General features: G+C 56.3%; 1 protein-coding gene across 2 annotated transcripts in view; it reads left to right on the top strand.

Annotated features, from left to right (window-relative positions):
- The window catches only part of MEGF11 (multiple EGF like domains 11), a 264875-nt gene that overhangs the window by 232773 nt on the left and 8228 nt on the right, over positions 1-23874 (top strand). Inside the window, exons 10-22 of one of the 2 annotated variants that reach the window (XM_075535527.1) lie at positions 311-431; positions 843-1006; positions 1945-2047; positions 9888-10034; positions 10315-10449; positions 15215-15343; positions 16544-16672; positions 17073-17201; positions 17663-17791; positions 19173-19409; positions 20790-20908; positions 22809-22875; positions 23294-23395. In XM_075535527.1, coding sequence (XP_075391642.1) covers positions 311-431; positions 843-1006; positions 1945-2047; positions 9888-10034; positions 10315-10449; positions 15215-15343; positions 16544-16672; positions 17073-17201; positions 17663-17791; positions 19173-19409; positions 20790-20908; positions 22809-22875; positions 23294-23395 — 1711 coding nt within the window. The remainder of the gene's footprint in view (positions 1-310; positions 432-842; positions 1007-1944; positions 2048-9887; positions 10035-10314; positions 10450-15214; positions 15344-16543; positions 16673-17072; positions 17202-17662; positions 17792-19172; positions 19410-20789; positions 20909-22808; positions 22876-23293; positions 23396-23874) is intronic. The other variant, XM_075535528.1, reaches the window with a different exon arrangement.

Consider the following 23874-nt stretch of genomic DNA (forward strand, 5'->3'; position numbering starts at 1 on the left):
GTAGGCCAAGGCCCGTCCTGTTTTCGGGCGGTGGGCAAGCGTCTAGAAGCTCGTGCATTTTGTGGCCGGTGGCCCCTCAGTGTCAGCCAGTATGTGGAGTCTGCAGCGCAGCTGTCTGGCCTGCCTTCTGCGTCTCTCTGAGAAGGTCCAGAGTCTCCCATCCCAGAGGCCTCGGTCATGTCCCCAAGGCCCTTTGCCACGTAAGGCAACAGGGCCTCCACAGGGCATCTTTGGGGATCATGATTGCACCTACCCCGGCCACTCGCCACGGGACAAGCTCTGACTCAGTGCGCACCCCCCCCCCTTCCAGGGAGAGGTCTGCGAGGTGTCCTGTGCGGCAGGGACCTACGGCCCCAACTGCTCCTCCGTCTGCAGCTGCAGCAACGGTGGCACCTGCTCCCCCGTGGATGGCTCCTGCACCTGCAAGGAAGGTAACGAGCCCTCTGCCCGCTCCCCGTGCTCCACAGGTGTGCCCACTGCCCCAGCCTCCCTCTGCTGCTTCCCACCCACAGAGCATCCCGGCTGTATTCATCAGGGCCCACCCAAAGGCCAGCCTGGAATGAGGAGGGCTGGGTACAGTGGTATCAAGAGATGAGGGAGCTCATAGGGAGATGAGCTCACAGAGTGGAGACGCCCCTGCTACTCCTAGGGCAGGAGGGTAAAGGGAGGAGGGAGCTCCCGGGGGCTGGGGTCCAAGCTGCCCAGGGAGGGAGACTGCCTGCCTGTGGCTGTGCTGGAGTCCCTGCCCACGAGGCGCTGCTCAGGCAGAGGCGCTGGGGGAGTAGACAGAAAGCTGCCCTGCTCCCAGACGGCGAGCTGACGATGCCCTTCCCACTCCCCAGGGTGGCAGGGCCTGGACTGCACCCTGCCATGTCCCAGTGGGACGTGGGGGCTCAACTGCAATGAGAGCTGCACCTGTGCCAACGGGGCATCCTGCAGCCCCACGGACGGCTCCTGCTCCTGCACCCCCGGCTGGCTGGGGGCCACCTGTGAGCTTTCCTGCCCGGTGAGTGCCAGGGCAAACCGTGGCAGAATGGGAGGCACCGGGTGGGTCTGGCACCTTTTCACCTGTCCTGAATTGTGGTGATTTGGTCCCTGGTGGTGGGCAGAGAAGACTACATGGTGGAATTCAGGCCTCACGGCAGCTCTAATCACTCAGAGGGCACCTTCCTCCTTTGGGCCTCGGCCTCCTCCTTTCTAAAACCCTTGGGGGGGCAGTATCGTCCCCCTAACTCATTGCATCTGGCCCTTGGCTGTGCACAGTGCTCCCGGGCAGCTTGCCCCAGCCATTCTTCCACAGATAATGGCTGCATCTCCTATGGGTTCCCACAGTGGGGCAGTGACCACCCAGACTTCATAGGCAGAGCAGCTGATAGTCTTTGAATAGTCTGAGCATTGGAGTCCCACCGTCCTGAGTTCAAATCCAATCTTTGCTACAGCCTAACCGTGGTGGCTTGGGCATGGCCCTTCACCTCTCTCCCCTCGGTTCTCACCAGTCACGTGAGAACAGCATGTGGCTGTGTTGTGATGTCACACGATGGCTCTTGACACCTACTGGCGTGTACCACTTGTTGGTGGACACCACGTCCTCCTCCCCAGTAAATAAAAGAAAACATAGTCATTCTGTGCATACAAATGACATGTGACAACTTGCCAAGTTTCTCATTTGCAATTTTAGCTGAAAGTCACTGGAGCCCTCCGATCTTGACCGCCCAGAAGTAGAGCAAAACCATCACCTCCTTCCTTCGAGGTTCATACTCCTGGTGATGCAACCAAAGGATCCACAACAGTGTTGATCCCCTCTCCGCGCTAGTCCTGGCCTCCACCTGTGCTGCGGGGCTGGGCCTCAGCGGGGCTGGGCCTCAGCGTGGGCACCCAGGTCACAGGGGTGTGTGCATCTCGGGCGTCCAGGTCTGAGGAGTCCTCTTGTCTTCTTCTCCACAGGACGGCACCTTTGGGCTGAACTGCAGTGAGCACTGTGACTGCAGCCACGCCGATGGCTGTGACCCCATCACTGGCCACTGCTGCTGCCTGGCCGGATGGACAGGTACCAACCCCCTCAGCTCTCCCACACCCCCCACCCAGGCCGCTGTGAAACTGGGTGCCCGGTGGGCCTCCCCTCTCTCTCAACTTCTCTTTCTCTTCCTCCTTCTCCGGCTTTTCTCCCCAAACTTTTCCCTTCATGCCCTCTGAGCTTGGTTTCTTCACTCCATTCAACCAAGCAAACCTCAGTCCTCAGTGCCGCTGCTCAGAAACACCGCCAGTGGAAACAGAACAAAACAGGCTCACTGCCAGCGAGTCGCCCTGACCGTTCAACTCTGCCTCCTCACCCAGAACCCCTCCCTGCTGCTCCCTACATCTCGGCCAATCCTTCTTCTGGGAGTGACCAGCTTCCAGCCTTTGCGTGCACCATCCCTCTGCCTGGGACACTGGGACCTCTGTCACCTGGTTTCTCCTTCCCGGCCTGCAGCTCTCAGCTTGACTGGGGCATCCTTTGGGCCTGGCTCTTCTCCCTTCCACTGCCCCTCCCTCCACACTCCACCAGGACACCAGTGAGAGCTAGCTCCCTTTGATGGAGTCCCCAGGCCCCCTGCACTCCTCCCGCTGTAGCCCTTGCCACAACTGTCACTGCATTCTGACTTCCAACGTCACCATCTGCTCCCTGCAGGCAGGCTCATCTGCGGAGTTCACTGCCCCGATGTACTGTGATGGGGACAGCACAGTGGTTAGGAGGCCAGGAACGGAGCCAGGCTGTCTAGGCTTATGGCTTTGGGCAAACCCCTTACCTTTTCAGGGCTCAGTGGAGAATTAAAAGCCTCACAACTGCAGGGTCATTTAAAGTTTAAATGAGTTCATGCCTATGACAGACTGGCAGTGCCTGGCACAAGGCACCAGAAACACCCCGCCAAGTCAGGGACCTCCAGTCGATTCCAGTGCACAGTGGCCCCACATAGGGTGGTGGAGACTATAAATCTTTTTATTTTTTTATTTCTTCATTTTATTGGGGGCTCATGCAACTCTTATGATAATCCATTGTGTCAAGCACACTTGCACATTTGTATATATAGATTTGTTGCCATCATTGTTCTCAAACATTTTTTTTCTACTTAAGCCCTTGGTATCAGCTCATTTCCCCCCTCCCTCCTTCCCCTACCTTCCCTCCCTCACAAACCCTTGATAATTTATAAATTAGTATTACGTTTTCATGTCTTACACTGTTCGATGTCCCCCTTCACCCACTTTTCTGTTGTCTGTACCCCAGGGAGGATCTATGCGTAGATCCTTGTGATTGGTTCCCCCTTTCTCCTCCACCTTCCCCTTCCCCTCCTGTTATCACTACTCTCATTATTGGTCCTGAGGGGTTTATCTGTTCTGGATTCCCTGTGTTTCCACCTCTGATCTGTACCAGTGTACATGCTCTGGTCTAGCCAGATTTGTAAGGTAGAGTTGGGATCATGATAGTGGGAGGGAGGAAGCATTAAAGAACTAGAGGAAAGTTGTATGTTTCATGGGTGCCATTCTGCACCCTGACTGGCTCATCTCCTCCCCGCAACCCTTCTATAAGGGGATGTCCAGTTGCCTACAGATGGGCTTTGGGTCCCCACTCCACACTTCCCATCATTCACAATGACTTGATTTTTTGTTCTTTGATGCCTGATCCCTGATCCCGTCGACACCTCGTGATCACACAGGCTGATGTGCTTCTTCCATGTGGGCTTTGTTGCTTCTGAGCTAGATGGCTGCTTATTTGTCTTCAATCCTTGAAGACCCTAGATGCTATATCTTTGATAGCTGGGCTCCATCAGCTTTCTTCACCACATTTGCTTATTCACCCACTTTGTCTTCAGCGATCGTGTCAAGAAGGTGAGCATCATGGAGTGCCAGTTTAATAGAACAAAGTGTTCTTGCACTGAGGGAGTACTTAAATGAAGGCCCAATATCCTTCTGCAACCTTAATACTAAACCTATAAATATATGCACATAGATCTATTTCCACATCATCATATGTAAATATATTTACATATGTACATACCTGTATGTAGACCTCTATAAATTCCCTTTGCCTCCTAGTTCCTTCCTCTATTTCCATTTACTTTCCTCTTGTCCCACTATCATGCTCAGTCTTCAGTTGGGTTTCAGTAATTTCTCTCGGTTACATTGCCCTTGATCAAGCCATACCAGGCCTCCTACACCCTCCTCACTATCGATTTTGGATCACTTGTTGTTCCCTTGTCCCTGAGTTTGTCACCACCCACTGCCTTTACCCATGTCCCCTCAGAACGGTTGGTCCCATTGTTTTCTTCTCCAGATTGATTATCCCGCCTATCTTATCTAGATAGACCTGCAGAGATAACAATATGCACACAAAAAACAAGACAGAGCAAAACAAAGCAACAAAACAACAACAACAATCTTTACAAGAGCAGGAAGCCGGGTCTCTCCCACAGAGCAGCTGGTGGGTTTGAAGTGCCGATCTTGAGGTTCACAGCCCAAGCGTTATCCCTCAGTGCCACCAGAGCTCTTTTAGCACAGGGGAAGCACTCATTAAGGAGCCCTGGGCACAGAGGGTTATGTATTGGGTTACTGACCGCAAGGTCAGCAGTTTGAACCCACTTGCTTCTCCCAAAGACCCAGATATGGCTTTCTATTCCTGTAAAGATTTCCAGCCCTGGAAACCCTCCGTGGCTTTGGTGTGAGTCGTGATCAACTCAGTGGCAGGGGGAAGCGCTCACTAAAGGTAAGCCCCAACCCATAACGACCAGCGAGGGCAGAGGAGAAATGCCCCCGCCGAATTGCCAAGGCTGCAAAGCTGTACATCTCTCTCTCACTGAGCAGCTGGTGGGCTTGAACAACTGACCTTTCAGGTAACTACTGAATGCTTAACCAATGTACTACCAGGCTCCTTCCTATGAAGACAGCAAGTGCTGAGTAATTTTATGCGTGAACGGGCCTACTGGCCAGCCACAAGGCGGGAGACAGCCAGGAGCAGGGCATGCAGCCGTTTCAGCAGCACGGGCATCAGCAGTGCAGGCTCCAGGATAAACAATTCACAGCAGGTTGGTATCCAGTCCCTGTTCTCCACAAGCAGGACATTTTTAGTGGCTGAGCCAGGGGCACAGATTCCCTGCAGCATCTCTGACCCATTTCCCCTGCCCGCTTGGTCCTGACCTTCGGTGCCAACCAAGGCTCTGCCCTGGTCACCTGTCCTCTGGAGTCCCAGCTGGAGCCCAAATGGAAATCCACTTTAATTTTTTATTGCCTTGATTTCGAGCAAACCGGTAAGATTTTAATGACATCCTGGTGCTTAACAATTCTGTCTTTGATCGACAACCTTTCAGCCAGGTCTCTGCTGTTCTAAAGCTAATTTCCCCAAACGTGGTTCTGAAGTCATTTCAAAGAAGTGATTGATGCCCTGACGTTTGTCCTACAGAAGGGGACCAAGGAGGGGCGAGGAAGGAGAACCGGGTACAGGACTGAGCCAGGTCTCCCCACTGACCCGATTCCCTGGTCACTGATGAGTTGCTCAGGCCTGGCTTCATCACGGGGTTTGCTCTGCCCTAAACTGTGGGCCTCTATTATCACCCCTTGTCCAGACTACAGCTCATAGCTCACTCATCTTGCCCTGCGCATAGTCGGTGCTCACTAAAATGATAGAAGAGGCAGGAGTGTGTTTTAAGGGGGTGACATATATACACCCAAATAGCCTGTTCACCACAAGGTCAGCAGTTTGAAACCACAAGCTGCTCGAAGGGAGAAAGACAAGGCTTTCTACTCCCCTGAAGAGTTACAGTCTGGGAAACCCACAGGGGCAGTTCTGCCCTGTCCTGTGAGGTCGCTATGAGTCGGCACTGATGTAGTGACAGTGAGTCTTGAGTGTGAGGGCTATTGACTCAAGCAATCACCAGATCTTTATTTGGCAGATACTGAGCCAAGGAGCTTGGGTGCCACGGTGGTTAGGTGCTGAGCTGCTAACCTTAAAGGTCAGCGGTTCAAACCTCCCAGCCTCTGCACAGGGGAATGACAAGGCCGTCTGCTTCCATAAAGATTTGTATTGAAAACTAGATTTAAATAAATACTTGACAACAACAAAAAAGATTTGTATCCTGGGAAACCCTGCAGTGCAGTCTCTATGAGTAAGAATCGGCTTGACAGCCAGGGGTGTACTGGGCCCAGAAGTGAATGGCAAAATTCAACAAGAGTCACAGCTTCTGAGCACCTCTGGTGTGCCAAGCACAATGCTGGGTCCTGGAGATGCATGGGTGACCAAGATAGCACCCTTGTCCTAAGGAGCACCCCGGAAAGCAAGTGTCCACGAGGCATGGTCCTTGTGTTCAAACCATTTCATTGCTGAGAGCACTTATCTGCCCGACACTGGTGGGGGCAAGGCTGTAGGCCACTGCCTATCAGTTAGATGTGTGAATCCCTGGGCAGACACCCAGGAAAGCTACCTGTAGGAGGAGGGTCCCAAAAGGCCTGGAAGCTGTGCTGAGATCCTGCTGGCCCCTTGTCCAGCAGGAGCACGGAAGCCAGGACTTGGGGATGTGGTTCAGCTGCGTGGAGGGGAAACTTGGGGCTGGGGGCTGATGTGGGAGGCCCCTTGCTCTGGGTCATGCAAACAGTTAAGTTCTCAGCTTTGGACCGAAAGGTTGGTGGTTTGAGCCCACCCAGAGGCTCCGCAGAAGAAAGACCTGGCTCCCTGGCCCTGAGAGCTCACAGTCCTAAGGAGCCCGTAGAGCTGGGTTCTACTTTGCACTCACAGGACCCGCCAGTTGGGATCTATTTGCACTCCACCACTTCCTCCTTCCAGACCTCCAGCAGAGGCCTTTTCTCAAAACAGGCCTCCCTCCAGCCCCGCCCCGCCCCCGTCGTGATCAAGGGATGGGTCCTAGATGGGTCCTATGGCAGGCTTCCAGCACATTCGGACTGTCAGGATGCGGTTTCCCACAGCTTCATTCACTCAAAGCTCAGGCCCTAACAGCATCAGTCAAGGTCAATCAGGTCCAGTGCGAGGAAATCATGGTGTCTAACTTTAAAGTGAGCTTTACAGAAAACCTTCCTATAGCCTTACATCTGCCCCTGTTCCTGTTGATTTCCCCCTTCTGCCTCTCCTTGTCATCTTCCCCTCCTGTCTCCCTCCGGGCCTTCCTTCGTTCCCGCCCCCACTCCCACCTCCAGCTGGATCGGGTCTTGCAGAAAAGGTGTGAACTTGGTCACAGTATATGAACTCCTAGCCCCCCTGTCTTCCAGGAGAGTTGTGGGGGAGGAGGGTGGCCCTAAAAATAAAACAGAGGAGGGACCTTTTGCCCCCGTTTGACAAAGGGGGAAACCGGGGCTCAGAAAAGTCAGCTGACGGAACTGTGCTGCTTCTGGAAGAGCCTGTCCCCAGGCCCCTGGAAAACAGAGACCCTCTAGCCCAGCACAAGCCCCATTCCTTCTCCTCACAGTCTGAGGGTCTGTCCTTCCTGGGAGCTCTGAGGGCATGTCAGAACCCCAGACGGGAGCCTCCTCCTGCAGTTGATAATTGCCCAGCAGGCACCACGCTCTGGGCCTCACTCCAAGGTTCTCACGCTCCATTGACAGTGTGCCATTCATGGCCGGAGCTGTACTTAGGGACTCAGACATAAGACAACCTGGATCCGAGGGAGCCCCCACCCATTTTGGCCAGTGACGCCAGGATCCCTGGGGAACATGAGCCACTGGTGGCCAAAATGCTGCGTTCACCAACAAGAGGGAGGTCTGGGGCTGGCTAAGCCAGCTCCCTGCAGCTGCAACACACTGCCATGAACACGCACATGCTTCCCCATGCATAGGGGCAGCCCTGGTGGTGTAGGGGGTTGCACATTGGGCTGCTAACCACAAGGTCAGCAGTTTGAAGCTGCCAGGCTCCTCCAATGGAGAAAGATGAGACTTTCTACTCCCGTAAAGAGTTCCAGTCTCAGAAACCCACAGGGACAGTTCTGCCCTGTCCTCTAGGCCCCTATGAGTCAGAGTCCACTTGACGGCAGTAAGTTTCCCTGTCCATGAGGAGTCCTGCTGGTACAGGGGCTAAGAGCTGAACTGATCAAAAGGCAGCGGTTCAAACGCAGCGTCATGCCGCAGGAGAAAGACGAGGCTCTGGTAAAGACACGCAGCTCTAGAGACCCCAGGGAGCAGTGCCACTTGGGCCTGGCATTTATGGGTATGTGATTGAGCACAGTTAGTAGAAAAGAGCAATGTGCTGGGTGACGTGGGACATGGCGTGCTTGCTGCGCAGGGGCGCTTGGAGCCCCCCCCTCAGTCAGCGGAGCTCTGCTAAGGGGCTGCAGCCTGAAGTCATCAACAACCACGGCAAAAGACCCCTGAGCCTGTCGTCAGACTAAGGATTGTCACATGGCCTGCCTGTCCCCGGGGCCACTTCCAGCATCCAAGGCCAGAAATCCGCTGGGAGAGCTCTCTGTCCGGGGGTAAAGTGTGGGGGCCGGTTCTCGTGGGGAAGGATCCCACATGCTTGGCAACCCCCCTTTTCCACACCGGGAGTAGGGTCTCCCAGAGAGCAGCACTGAAGCCCCCACCCTGTAGCACATTTGAGATGCCCCCTGGGGTGGGGGGAACGGGCGGGGAGAGATGGAACCTGCCTCGCAGGATTGGGGGATGGTAAGCCTGTTGCCCCCTCATTCTCTCTGCTTCCCTCCACCTGCTGCACCCCTCCCCCTCTCTATGACCAGGTGGGCTTGTAAGATTCTAGCCTGCTTCTAAATTGGTCCCACTGCACCCCTTCTGCTGGTGGGGCTGGTCCTTGTCCCTGGCTCCGAGGGTCTTCCTCCCCTGTCTTTCTGTTTCTCAGTCGCTGTCCTTAGAACAAGGCGGGCACAATTCCTAAATGATGGCAGCCCCTCTCTGAGCTGCAAAGCTGAGCTGGTCTCCGGGGCTCACGGGGCCCATCCACCAAGTGCAGATCAGACCAGAAGCCTTTCTGGCAGGGAGCAAACCCAACCCCAGAGCTGCGCCTCCAGCCTTAGCCTCTTTAAACTCCCACTTAGCCTTTGAGCTGTCATCCTCCCAACGATAGTTCCTCTACACAGCGCAAAAAGACGAGAGTCCACTCATTTCCCCAAAGGCCTCTTGGTCAAACTGAGGGTCATGAAATCAATTTGTTGGGTTACAACCAGCATTTTTAAAAAACACCAAGACAGACTATCGGTCCATGGGAAATGTCTGGGTGCCTCACACACACGCAAGTCACAAGTCATTTTGCAGCATGCTGGCTCCTGTGACCCCGTGTGTGCGTCGGACAGAGGCCTGCTTTGCGAGACATCTGGGCCGCCTGAAATGCACCAGGGTGGGAGTCTCACCCACTCTTCTGCCCCTGAAAATGTTCTTCCCTGCCCTGCTCTGGTTGGCTGGCACCCAGCTGAGACCTGGGGCTCCTTGGCTATCAAGGGCGGGCAGAGGTCACCCCCAGCTTGCATCCCCCTCCACGAAGGCACCGAGGTACCCTGTAGTTAGGGACTCTCAGGTATGATGTTGTGGGTGAAGGAAGGCCTTCATGATGTGACCCCTTCTTAGCCCCACAGGCTCATCTCTTTCCCACTCCTTACTCTGAACTTCATGGTTCAACCACTGGGAACTTACAAAACCCTCTTCCAAGGCATGGTTCTCTCTCCTGCCTCCTGCTCTTTGCCTGGTCAGGCCCTCATCGTCCGCGGGCACCACATCTTTGGTTCTTTGGACCGCACCGCTTCCTGGAAGCCTCCCGGAGCTGCCGGGCCGTGAAAGGTTTCTCCTCTGCACTCCATCTGCTCTGTGCTTGCCTCCGCCTCATCACCCCGCATGGTGACCCCTTCCCATCCGCCTTCCCTCCACCCTCATCTCCCAGCCCACTCACTGAACCCTGTCTCTGGCCCCAGGCATCCGCTGTGACAGCACATGTCCACCAGGCCTCTGGGGCCCCAACTGCTCCATCGCCTGCAGCTGTGAGAACGGCGGTTCCTGCGCCCCAGAGGATGGGAGCTGCGAGTGCGCCCCTGGCTTCCGGGGACCCCTCTGTCAGAGAAGTAAGGCTGTAGCCCCACCCTACAGACCCCAACCCACCCCAGCCTCTTTGGAACTAGCCCTGAGGGCCCCCAAGAGACTCCCTGGCAGCCCCAGTTCTTCCCGATCTTCAGTGCCCTCTCTGCCCCTCCCTGTCCTGTCTTCAAAGGGAAGGCCCAGGTCAGCGCCCAGCACCAAGACACCCAGACCACAGCTCTGCTCTGGAGAAAGGGCCAAATGTCTCCACCACACCTTTTTGGGAGCCCTGAGGCCACTGACCACATCTCCCCTTCCTCCCCCCAGTCTGTCCCCCTGGGTCCTACGGCCAGGCCTGTGCCCAGCCTTGCCCCCTCTGCGTGCACAGCAGCGGGCCCTGCCACCACGTCAGCGGCGTCTGTGAGTGCCTCCCCGGATTCTTCGGAGCCCTCTGCAACCAAGGTAAGGTGCGAGGGCAAGGGCCAGGTCTCCCTGGAGGGAAAAGCTTGGGGCTCCCAGCCCACTGTTTGCGGAGGAGTCCCTCGCTGCTTTGGGCTCCTGTCTGCTTTTCCGGGAAATGGGAATCCTGTGCGGTGAGACACAGCTACTGCGGAGCTGAAACACCAGCTCATAGAAGCTACATGGCTTGTCCATGGTCTCACCGCTAAGCCAGTGCAGAGCTGGGAAACAGCTCCTGGCCCCAAAGTCCTTGCCAAGTGGCCGCAATGTGAGACACAGAGAAGAGACCTGTGTAAGGGACAGCCCCAAAGTGGTTTGTGCCGAGTGCCGGGTGGTGCAGACAAAAGACACCACACCGTGTGAGTTGAGAGGAGACTCTTCTGGTTGGGGCTGGCAATGGCAACTTCCTTCTGCCCTGAAGTTCAGGCCAACCTCACTGCCCTCCCAGCCCCCTTTCCGCTCTCAGCCTCAGAATCCTTCTCAAAGCCAGCCCCAGGCGCTGCTGCCACCCAGCGCTCAGTGGGAGTGGAAAAGAGACATCAAATTCCTCCGCCTGAACCTGCCGACTGGTGGCATCTGCGGATTCCCCGGCATAAAGATCGCCAGCCTGGCCGACCTCAACTAACCAGTGGTTTAACCCTGGGCCAAATTCCAGACAAGTCAACCATCAGTGACTCATCGCGACGGTGGGAGCTGGCTCTGGCATGCCACCGGCCAGTTTGCCGTCCTCGACTTCTTAAGCCAAGACAATGTTGAGTGAGGGCGAGGCTCAGCGGATGGTGCAGGTCCCCAGCTGGGCCTTCCTCTGAGAGGAAGAGGAGGAGGAGCAAGGCACTGGGGTGGGGAGCAGAGGCCCGGAGATGGGCATGCTGAAGGAGTGGGGCAGCTGGGCATGGGAAAGGAGCTCCAACAGTGTCCCAGAGCCTTCACATCCTGTAAGGAGCAAAGGCTATAGGGTCTCAGAAGAGAAGGGCCCTAGTGGTGCCGTGGGTTAAGCGAAGGGCGAGGCAGCAGCTGTGACCAGGATGAGGCTGTCCGCTCCCAGCAGGATCCCCGGTCTTGGAAAACACAGGAGCGGTCCTATTGTCCCAAAGAGGAGCTCCGGGTCAGGTGGCAGGGGCGGGGCTGGGGCCAATGAGTGGAGCCAGAAGGACCTGGGGAGAAAGAGCCTGGCAATTTGTTTCTAAATAATCAGCCACTGAAACCCTACAGGGCACAGTGCCACCCAGAATCTAAGGCAGCGGTTCTCACCCTGTGGGTCACGACTCTTTCACAGGGGTTGCCCGATTCATAACAGTAGTAACATGACAGTGATGAAGTAGCAATGAAAACAATGTTATGGGTGGAGTCCCCACCACATGAGGACGTGTATGAAAGGGTCGCAGCAGGAGGAAGGTGGAGAATGGCTGTGCTAAGCCCCCTCCCCGCAGCTCTGTAGAGACACGGTGGAAGTGGCTCCAAGGTCATCTCCGCCAGAATGACCTGGCCTCTGCTTAAATACTTCCATTGAGTGCTCCCCCCTTCCCTGGGGACCCCATCCTGTTAATGAATAATCACCCCGGAGCCAGGCCATTTCCCCCACATGTGGTCTGTTAATATGAATGAGTGGAAAGTTTGCTTCTGAGATGCTTTGAGGTCATGAGAAGTTTGGGCCCAAGGGAAGCATGTGACAGTTCGGTTGCTGGCAGCCCTCCCAGGACCGTTTAATCATAACCTGACTCGCCGAGGTTTACTTATTAAACACCGGAGACCCAGCCATCAACACAGATAGGCCAGGCCGAAATTAGGACCTCCGCGGCCGAGGGGGGCCTCTCTGAGTCTGTGAGGTTGGATTTATTGCCTGCGGGCCTAATGAGTATTTTCCACAGATAGATCTAATACAGTTTGCTATTAATGGCAACTGCCCTGGTTAAGTCTCAAACCTTGTAAAAAATTAAACTGACACTTTCTAATGACCGGCTTTCTAGCGAGTTACAAATCACAGGCACTGCTTATGCAGAATCATTAAACATAGATGAAATATAGCCAGATATTTTCTTTTCACCACTCCCCACCCATTCCCCCACCCTCCTACTGCTCCACCACCCCTTTTCTTTGCCTCAAGCTTGATTCAGCCTGGAAGTCAATCAAGGGATGTGTGAGGTAGATCCTATCAGCTCCGTAGGTGCATCTGGCTTGGCTTTAAAGGCCAAGGCCTTGGCTCCTGTGTGAAAGGCTTTAAAGGCAAGATGGGTAGAGCAAGGCAGGGTTGACTATAGGGCGGTGGGTAAGTGGAGCAGACCAGGCATCCCACAGAGGGCCAGCAATGAGTCCCCAAACCTAGCTCCCCACCTGGCCCACCTGCTGACACCCAGGCTGCAAGATCTGTGTGGCCCTCCTGACAGCAACAGGGAAGGGGCTAAAGTTTTGCTCCTGCTTCTCATCAGCCTGCAGTCAGGAGCCAGGGGGGTGGGGGGGAGGGGTTGGGGAAGCCGGCTATCAATCTGGGTTCAAAGTGGAAGCAGGACAGACTGAGCCCCATGGGGGGTGTTGACTCAGAAGGACTTGGCTGGGAAGTGGCAGGCTCTCCAAGCTGTGTGGCCTTGGGCAAATGACTGCATCTCTCAGTGCCTCCGTTTCTCATCTCTAGCGCTAATAACGGAGCAATATTGCGGAGAGAGAGATAGATGGTTAAGAACTAACACTTGTGAAGCAGCTTGAGCAGTACCTGTACATGTAAGTGTCATATGAGGTATGGAGCACACAAAACTAAGACCTAAACGGAAGGCTTTGGACTGCAGGGCCTGTCGTTCTTATTTGCCCAACCCCTGACCATGGCAGAGCCTAAGAGTGCCCATCCTCTGGGTAGAGATATGATATGGCAGTGCGCCATAAAGGGCAGGGTGCCAGCCCAAGCGTGAGCGCCCTGGGCAACTGGATGCTTTTTAAGAATTAACACCTTCCCGCGATCTCTCAAGGGCTTCCACCAAGGGCCTCAGAGATCCCAGGGGCTCTCCCCGTAGCAGGCCTGCAGGAAGGCCTTTCTTGGGCTGGCTGGAACCGGGATGCCTTTGAGGGAAGTGTGTCGCACTAGGAGCACCTCAAACGGATCGGCATCACTTTGGAAGGTCACAGCTCCTACGACCTATTTTGGCCTCTTTGGGATAATTCCTGAGTGTGTACAGAACATCAGGCACTGCGCTGGGCTCTGAGGCACATGGCTTTGACCTCTGGTGAACGATGGCCCCCTTACCCACAGTTCAGCCAGCAAGGAGAAAGGAGCAGACTTTTTTTCACTTTCCATGGATCAGAGGTGAGCCGTAGCCAGGTGTGCTACAGCCAGAACATTAAGCCTGTATCCTAAGCAGCCATAGCCAACCAAACGCAATGCCATCAAGTCAGTGCTGACCTATAGGACAGGGTGGAACTGCCCCCGGTGAGTTTCTGAGACTGTAACTCTTTACGGGAGTAAAAGGGCCCATTCTCCCACAGAATGGCGGCAGGTGGTTTCAAACTGCTGACCTTGTAGTTAGCAGCCAGTGTGGATCCTAACAAGGGAGACTGTGTCAAAGAAAGAAGAGCCTTGGTATTAACAAACCACTCGGAGTCTTCTACAGAAGGCTCACAGGGGAGGCGGCTTTGAAGATGAGTTTTGGGCTGGACAGGACTTCCTCGGGGGCACATGAGTGTGAGAGAAATTCTGGAAGGGGACAGCTGGAACAATTCCAGAGATGAGGAAAAGCAATGGGACCCCCACTATGTGTGGAAGGTGGCGAGTGGTCTGCCGGACAAGGGCAGTGGAGAAAAAGCCGGGGAAGAAAGCTCCAGACTTTATTCTGGGCCAACGGGGAGCCCCTGGCGTGGCCTGAGAGGGCACAAGCGTGGCAGGAAGAAGCTGGGCTCTAGAGGCTTAGCCGTGGGAAGCAGGTGAAGGATGAAATCTAGGGCCACGTGAGAGGGAGGCGCCCAGCTATGACTCAGTGTGGTCCTCAAGAAAGGCGCCCTTGTGGTGCAGTGGTTAGGGGCTGGCTGCTAACCGAAAGGCTGATGACACACACTCCCCAGGCAAAAGGGCCCGTAGTCTGCTCTGGCTAATGCCACAGCCTAGGAACTGCAATGGGGGCAGGGATGCACGACTTGGCATCAACTCAATGGCACACGACAGTCCTGGAGCAGTTCTGAATGGTGTTAACATTCAGCTCTAGTCCTGAAGGAGCTCCCAGCATGGGTGCAAAACCATTCCTCCCTGGGACCAAGGAGGGATTTCTCCAGAAGAGGCCGTAACTGGAATCCCAGTGACCCAGGGAAGCTGTAGAGGAGAGGGTCACATGGACCAGGAAAGTAGGAACAGGCAGTATTTGAAGAGACAGAAGAGAGAGGTGGCCGGGGCAGACGTTCATTGCCGATCCTCTGTCTAGCCCCAGAAGCAGCACGCTGTGGCTGCCGCTCTCCTCTGGTTGCGCAAACACCGTACAATCAGAGATGCTAGCCAAGGCAGGGCTGCAAAGTGGTACGGGAAGCACTGGATGGAGAGCCCAGAGGTGTGCTTTCCTGCTGCACCACATCTGGTCCCTGAGACCCAAGTCCAGTCAGCCTACCTCGATGGTCTCAGTCTGCACCTCTGCCCAAAGGGATCATTCTAGAACTCCCACCAAGCGTGGGCACAAGATGGACAATTGAGAAGGGTGATGGGGTTCTCAGGGTGGGCATGGCTGTGGCTGGAGTACACGGGGGGGGGACCTGGGGAGCACAGGTGGGAGGGCAAGTGCCAGGCTCCCTGTGTCCACAGTGTGTGCTGGAGGGCACTTTGGGCAGGACTGTGCCCAGCTCTGCTCCTGTGCCAACAACGGGACCTGCAGCCCCATTGACGGCTCCTGCCAGTGCCTCCCAGGATGGATCGGCATGGACTGCTCACAGAGTAAGCTGCTACCCACTGGAAATACCCCCTTTCTTGCCCAGAACCCTCTATCCCTGGTGCCCCCAAACTTTAGGACTGAAATCCTCTATAGGTGGGGTGTCTGTAGGAGTCCCACTTAGCTCTTTGACTAATATTATTATTAGGGTTGACCATTAGCATTATTAACTGCTGGTATTAAAGATATTGACATCGTTGATTGTATCATTAATGTTATTAATACCGGGAATTAATAGTCGGGTAGGATGACTGAGGAGCAATCCCTCAGTGCGGGTGAGGAGAGGACTGGGGACTAGCCTGCTGCAGTTTGGGGTATAAGCTGAGTGAGGCCAGGGCAGTGGCCTCAGGAAGGGCGTGGGCACCACCTGAGTCGCTCGTGTGAATGACCTGGGCACTCTGAGCTTGGACAGGGCGTGGCAGTGAGCGTTCAGGTAAGACGCACCCAACCTGAGGGAGAGGGACCAGCCTCTGCCCTGTGGAACACCTTGTCTATTGGGTGAGACCCAGTCATACCCCAAGCATGGTCCCAGTTCAGTGGCCTGGGCTGACGAATCTCCAAGGAGCTCACTAGCTGAACAAGGATAGCCCCAGCCTTGGGCCAATCCCCATCCTCACCGGCAGTCAGTGCACACGTATACATACATACACACACACACACACACCCCAGTCCCCATCCTCATGTATGCATGCACACACACACCCCAATCCCCATCCTCATGCACACACACACACCAATCCCCATCCTCATGTACACACACACACACCAATCCCCATCCTCATGTACACACACACACACACCAATCCCCATCCTCATGTACACACACACACACACCAATCCCCATCCTCATGTACACACACCCCTGTCCCCATCCTCATGTACACACACACCAATCCCCATCTTCATGTACACACACACACCCCAGTCCCCATCCTCATGTACACACACACACCAATCCCCATCCTCATGTACACACACACACATCACATGCACACCACGGCCCAGAACCAGTCACCCAGGCAGGGTAGTTGGTCACCAAAGATGTGGAGGGCAGTCAGTATCTGGGCCTTAATGCAACCCCGGTGACCTGGGAAAAGGGGTGGCCCAAAAAAGTCGGGGAACAGTGTGGCAAAGCCCTGAAAGTTAGGAAAGACCCCGCGGGGCCTCTGGCATCCTGGGTCTGATGGGCACTCCCTCTCCCCTAGCCTGTCCCACCGGGTTCTGGGGCCCCGCCTGCTTCCACACCTGCGGCTGCCACAACGGGGCGCGCTGCGGCGCAGAGGACGGGGCCTGCCACTGCACCCCTGGCTGGACCGGACTCTTCTGCACGCAGCGTAAGCCCGCCTCCGGCCGCACGCGACTCAGTCCCGTGCTGCGGCCTGCTGGCCGCCGCGGGCATCGACCCGGCTGCAACCGAGGGAGGGTAGGACAGTGAGCCCCACCTCCAGGGCAGCCCGGGGGGCCTGCCTGGTCTCAGGGCGCTGAGGGGCCGAGTCCTGGAATCTCAGGGCCTCAGAGTACCCCGGTGATGGCCGAGCGCAGACCCTCCCTGGACAGTGGGCCCTGAGTGGGGAGGAGCAGCGTGTGGCCGTACAGCCGGGGCCTCTGGTCCCCAGACCCCCTTTGCCTGCAGAACGCCCCGTGCCCTGGATGGTGCCCAGGCAGATTGAGTCCTGGCTGCCCCTCCGCGGCCGCCTCCACCCTGCACTGTCCCCACTCGCATTCTGCCCGCAGGCTGCCCAGCAGCGTTCTATGGGAAGGACTGTGGGCACGTGTGCCACTGCCAGAACGGCGCCAGCTGCGACCACATCAGCGGCAAGTGCACCTGCCGCACGGGCTTCACCGGGCGCCATTGCGAGCAGAGTGAGTTGCCCAAGCCTGCTGGCGGCTTGGGCTGGGCTTCACCCCTGTGGGCAGGGGAGGATGTCTACCTTGGGGTTGCAAAGTTTCTTTCTTCCTCCTTTGGGGTGAGGTGGGGGAGGGTGAGTCGAGGGCTGAGGGGCAGGGAGGGGTGGGGCTGTGCTTGCTGTTTCTTCGAAGGTCCAGTGGCCCCCAACTCGGCCCAGCACAAAGGACTGGGTAGAGGGCTGTGCTTTGAGGAAGCAGTAGTGGGTGGGTCCTGGCCCTTCCCCTCTGGACCCCTCTGTCCTGCCCCCAACATGGGACCCAAGCACAGGGGCAACTACAGGAAACAGGCTTCCCTCAGAGTGCAGGAGAGCTGGCTAATGGTCCCTCCGCTCTGCCCAGAAGGAATGGAGGGGTGGTGGGTCCCCTGTCATGGCTAGGGGGGCCCCACTGTCTCCCTTCCCTTTGGCGCTCCACAGGATGTGCCCCCGGAACCTTTGGCTATGGGTGTCAGCAACTATGCGAGTGTATGAACAATGCCACCTGCGACCACGTCACGGGCACCTGTTATTGCAGCCCTGGATTCAAAGGCATCAGGTGTGACCAAGGTACGGCCCAGGTGGCAGCATCCCCAGGTTATGGATGGGCTGCCTGGAAGAAGGGAGGGACCCCAATGAAGACACCAGAGAAGATTCCAGTTGGAAACATCTGGGTGGTTTGCAGGGGTCAGCAGAGCCACGCAGCAAGCAGCTGACCAAGTGCATGGATCTGGCAGCTTCCGGTTCAGCCATCACCTGCCAAGGTCATCCTTGGACAGGCCATTTCCTGTGCTGGGTCTGTCGTTCCCCATGCAGAATGGGCAGAGGAGATGGGCACTTTCACATGTAACGGGGCCCCTCTGGGGCCAAGTTTGGCTCCAGCTTTGCAGTCGGACAATGAGGTGAGGAGAGGACTTGGCAGTCAATGGTAGTTTTGTGTCCATAAAAGCCCTGACAGAGCCGCAAATGTGTGAGGGATCACGTTCTCGGAGATACAGGATGAACATGGCTTCTCAATGACCCTCCTTACAGAGCAGGAGCCGAGACATTCCCGTGGCTGCATGGTCAGCAATGAGGCAGCACTTCCAGCTTCTGGTGATACGGCAGGGTTGTTTACCCGGCAGCCAGAGCCACAGCCCAGGAGAGGCCAAGCGCTCCTGGGCATGGCACCTGCCCGGAGATGGGTTCCCTTGCCTGTAACGGAGAGGGGTTGAGGGGGCTGCACTGGCACAGTGCTCAGCTTTCAGGGCTGCCATCGCCCTTTAATAACGCCCAGGCCCGGTAGACTTACTGTCCTCATGTCCCGGCCTCTGAGTCACACAGCTGGTAAACAAGGGGAGCGGCTGAGTCAGCGTTTTCCTAACTCTCCAGAGACCCAACTGGTTGTGCGATGTCAGGCAAGGTATCTAACCTTTCGTCGACTGTTGCTTCACCTGTGAATGGGAAAATAATGAAACCGTCTCGACTTCAGAGGGTTTCGGGGCAGATTAAATGAGTTATTTATTACCTGTAACTCAATCCTAGAAGAAACAAAACAAAAAAGCCTCTTTGCTATTAAATCTATTCTCATCTATAACCCAGGACAGAAACTGCCCCTGTGGGTCTCTGAGACGGTTAACTGTTTATGGGACTAGAAAGTCTCATCTTTCTCCTATAGAGCCACTGGTGGGTTTGAACCACCGACCTTATGGTTAGCAGCCAAATGTATAAACACTGTGCCACCAGGGCTCCCTAGTATAGAACACTCCATCAACATTAGGCATTCCTTTGCTTGGTACCCACAATTGCATTTCCCCCTCCCTGTGAGGCTGGGGCTCCCTCCCCTCTAGGCAGTTGAGGAAGCCAAGGCACAGTAGTGCCCAGGGGTGCAAAGGGATGGGATTAGGCCCCTTCACGTGTGCTGGGCTGGAGGGGCTCTGGCGCAAGCTCAGCCCCCTCCCTCTGCCCACAGCTGCACTCATGATGGAGGAGCTGAATCCCTACACCAAGATCAGCCCAGCGCTGGGGGCCGAGCGGCACTCAGTGGGTGCTGTCACAGGCATCCTCCTCCTGCTCTTCCTCATCATGGTGCTGCTGGGCCTCTTTGCTTGGCGCCGGCAGCGGCAGAAGGAGAAGGGCCGAGACCTGGCCCCACGTGTCTCCTACACCCCAGCCATGAGGATGACCACCACCGACTACTCCCTCTCAGGTAAGGGCTGGTGCCCCAGCACGATCCTCTCCCTGACCCCACAGCCTAGGAAGGGCCACACAACATCCCTGGGGACACGGGTTTGTGGCTGACCTGTGGGTGGTCATGCCCGTGGGGCTGGTGCCCAGATTGCCCTGGACGCCAATGGTATGAAGAGTAGAGGTCGGCTTGTAGAGACAGACAGAATCCATGAGGGTCATCGCCTGGGCCCCTGGTTCCCCAGCTCTGGGCAGCTCTGGTTGGGAGCCCCCTTCCATTTCCCACCGGGTTTTGGCCACAGTGGCACCTTCATTCAGGGATAAGCCAGGCCTTGGGGACCAGTGTCCAAGCCCTGTTCCAACTCTGTCTTCCTGCTGAAGGTCTCAGGGAAGCTTTCTCTGCCCCCATTTCCGGACACGTTTGCACAGTGCCAGGGAGTGGTGGGACTTGAAAGTGTGGTCCCTGCCCCTCTGGCTAGGCCCACTGATGCCCTGTCTGTCCATAGGTGTGGTAACAACTGTAGTGGGCATTGTACCTGCAAATCTGAGTAGAGTTGGGGTGGGGCTGCTGGGCTGGAAACCCCCTTCCCCTGCAACTGGACTACTGCCTTGGATGTAAGTAAGGATTTTTGCTTGACTATTACCTGACTAGGAGGACCCACGCACTCTGAAGGTGCCTGCAGAGTGACTCCCTTCCAGCCCCTCCGAGCTGAGACCCTTCCTGGACAGTTGGGCCTGGCTGGGTGAAGCTGAGGGATGGCGCCTCTCTAGCTGGCTCCTGCACGTTGTGCTTAGAAATCCCAGGTCAATTTGGCCCAGCCCTGCTCAGTGTGGACTCCTGCAGGATCAAGGGGTAACCTGCTGAAGCCCCTGCCTTCAGAGAGCCCCTTGGGGCTACAGTGGAAGCAGAGATCCTCTGAGGAGATCCCCAGCCCACACAGATTTGGGGGTTATCTTCTGACTGGGCAACACATAATGCCAAGGTGGCGAGCGTTTCCCATGCCAGTCCTCCAGAATTTCCCGGCTCTGTGGGGAGACTGAAATCCTGGGAGAGGACAGGCTCTGTGTCCCAGGGCCAAGAGGAGTGGGGGTTCTCTTTATGGACTCACAGCTGGGATCTGAACCTGGGGAACTGGTGAGGGCCAGTCTAGGCAACACTTCCTGGGCATGCTCCAGCTGCCGGGCCCGACCTCCACATGGGCATGTCTCATCTGCACTCTGCATGCTGCAGGACGACATCCTGACGGAAGGAACAGGTCAGCTCCACAGGGGTCTGTGGAGCATAGGGACCAGGGGCTTAGGGTCAGGGCACACTACAGCTGCCCAGCCCAAGCGTTAGCACTGGGTTATTTCATGCCAGGGGCAGGGGGTGATGGTATGTGGCACCTTGTTCTCTTCCCAGATTTGTCTCAAAGTAGCAGCCACGCCCAGTGCTTTTCCAATTCCAGCTACCACGCACTGGCGTGCGGGGGGCCTGCCACCAGCCAGGCCAGCACTCTGGACAGGAACAGCCCCACCAAGGTACCGGGCCCCTGACTCTTCAGCCCCGCTCACTGTCCCCCTATTCAGCCCCCACCTCTGCCTGGGAACGAACAAGGAAGATTGACGTAGAACTAAATGCCAATAGATGAAACAGTCCTGCGGTCCACGGCCATGAAGACATGCTGGGAGGTCAGACCATCACATAGAGACCCCGTGTGTCATGGAACCAGTCAGCATCCCAGAGACAGCCTGTAATGTTGCTCAGTATAATCTATGCCCTCCTCCCCCTGGCCCCCACGCCCCGCCCGCAGCCTGTATATATCCAACTGGTCACTGAGTCATGTAATAGTCACACGTAGGTTTTTTTGTTGCATTTAACCATGTACACCAAATAGCCACTCTGGCCATGAACTGCAAACACATCATATGTATTCAAAGTGCTGTCCCACCTGTCCCTAGTCACGGCAACAGTCACATGACAGAGTAACTACCCAAGGACACCACTTATAGACTCGTACACGCCCATCACCATGTGTTATAATCCAATACAAGGGACACAAAACCCAAACACCAGCTGTCACAATGCTCTCATTGGCAGCAAGGCACGCAAGTTCTATGGCAGGAGGGTGTCCCCCGACAGCCCCCAGCGCAACCCTGACTGATGGCCAAGACATCGTCGTAGGACATGCCCTCACACAAGGATGGCTCGGCACACGTGTAGGCCACCTCTATGTGCCAGAACTCCTGCTGGGCACAGTGGGAGACGCAGAAATGAAGAGAAGCCTCCAGGAAGCCACGCCCATGTGGGCTCCTGCCACACCCCTCCGCAGCCATCTGTGCACCGGTCCACACACTGGACGGGCCACCCAGGGCTCCCAGCTTCCTGTAGCATACGCCTCTGTTCCAGAGCTCTGGGACTCCAGCTGTCCACCAGCCCGCAGGCCATGCAGTCAGCCACACACGGTGACACGGCAGCCTGAGCCCCACAACGGCATGGGTCCCGTCAGGTCACTCCTGCAGCCTCCCTGTCTAACGGGGCACGTTTTCTGCAAGGCCCCTTGAGGCTAGCTTTCCAGTGTAGGCCCATTCCCGCTCATCCAAAGAGTGGCAGTGGAAGCAGAAGCCAGGAAGTCTGGAGTTCCCCAGCAGGTGGCTCTTGCACTGGCGTCCCATTCTCGGAGCTGCAGCAGGCCAGAGGCCCGGGTGCCAGAGAGGAGGCAAAGAGTCCATGCTCCGCTGCCCAGGGCCTCTTTCAGTGGGGGTCTGAGCGACTGCGGTGTAGTGTAGTGTAGTGGGGGCCGCTCAGTCTGGCGGTCAGGGCATTTAGCAAAGGCAGGCAGAGGCAGCTGTTAGGACAGATAAAGACAGGTCTGGGAGCCAAGATGAGTTCAAGACCCAGCTCTGCCACTGACTCCTTGTGTGACAACGAGCAAAACCTAGAAGGCAGGACCCATCCCCATCTGTGAAATGAGAGCCAGCCTCGCCTCTGATGAAGGGCAGCTGTGAGGATTGAGGAAGAGGACTTCACCTTAGGCCCAAAGGCACACCCAGACCTATCGCTCTCCCAGGATCACATGCACATTCCACATAGGTCAGGTTGCAGAGGTGACAGGCTGCAGCTGAGATGCCAGAGCCCCACTCCTGCTGCTCAGTCCCTCAGCTGGGCTCAGGGCACTTAATGGCTCTTGGGAGGCCTGTCCCACCTCCACCCCTTACCAAGCCCTGAGAACCCTACAACTACAGCCAGTCAGCTTGGAGGGGGGATCCTCTGTTCCCACTGGCTTCAGCCATACCATGGTGGCTTATCACGAAGCACCTGGCCTTTCCCTCAGTGGTCTAGCATCTAGGTGAGCAAGGATCATTATGGGGAGGGGACACCGAAGCTGGGGAGGGGTAGCCAGGGGCACCAAGTATTAACCCTCTCCTGCTTTCCAAACAGCTCAGTAACAAGTCCCTTGACAGAGACACAGCAGGCTGGACCCCCTACAGCTTTGTGAACGTGTTAGGTCAGTAGTGATCTCATGCCCCACCCCGGGCCCCTTCTCCCATAATGAGAGGGCTTCGGGTTCATAGCAGTATCTCCCCATTTCAACTCTTAATAGTACAGCCCAAGGCCCCCTTCATCCTACATTAGGGAAGGGTGGCTATGACCCAAGGAGGTAGCTGGAGTGGGTCTGGGGATTCTGGGTGTAGGTAAAGAGGCACTGGCCATCTGGGAAAGGGACCTCTTCCTTCCTGACCAAGGCTCTCTGGGCGGGAGGTGGAGAAACCAGGCAAAAGGCCCCTCTGTTCTAGCAGATCCCCTCGGCTCTTCGGGTGCTGTGATCCCGCCTTGACCCTCATTTCCTTGTGTCCTGCCCACCCCCTTCCCTGCCACATCAGGGCCCTGGGAATAATGGCTCCTCCTGTCATTCCTCTCACTAGACTCCCATTTCCAGATCAGTGCCCTGGAGGCCAGGTACCCGCCCGAGGACTTCTACATTGAACTTAGACACCTCAGTCGTCCCGCTGAGCCACACTCACCAGGTCAGACCCCCAGTCCTACCCTTCCCCCCCGGGGCCCTGAGGCTCACACTGAACCATTCAGCACCGGGCGTGGGTTTCCAGAGCTCTTCCTCTTGAGCCCCTCCCCACATGCTTAGTCTCTAAGCCCAGTCACCTCCCTGAAGGAAGATGGCCTGGGTCCTCCCAATACTCCTGCTGCCCTGTGGTTAGTGTGCACAGACACACTGTGTCCGGATGAGAGAGAAGGGACGCTTAAGTCACACTCTTCCCAGGCCACTACCCCAAACCACTGAGAAACCACCTGGGGATGGGAACACTTGGGGGGTTCTCTGGACTTTGGCCCCTTTGGTGAGTTGGCTCTTTGACTAAAGAGAGACTCCAGATCCCCCAGGGCCCAGGTCCAGCTCTTCCAGCTTGGGGATGGAGTGGGGGCTGTCCAGCAGGGATGTGGAGAGGCTAGAGCTCCACATGTGGCTTCCTGGTCAGCATCCCCTGCTCCT

Source organism: Tenrec ecaudatus, chromosome 17 (genome assembly GCF_050624435.1).
Source record: "Tenrec ecaudatus isolate mTenEca1 chromosome 17, mTenEca1.hap1, whole genome shotgun sequence".
Classification (NCBI taxonomy): domain Eukaryota; kingdom Metazoa; phylum Chordata; class Mammalia; order Afrosoricida; family Tenrecidae; genus Tenrec; species Tenrec ecaudatus.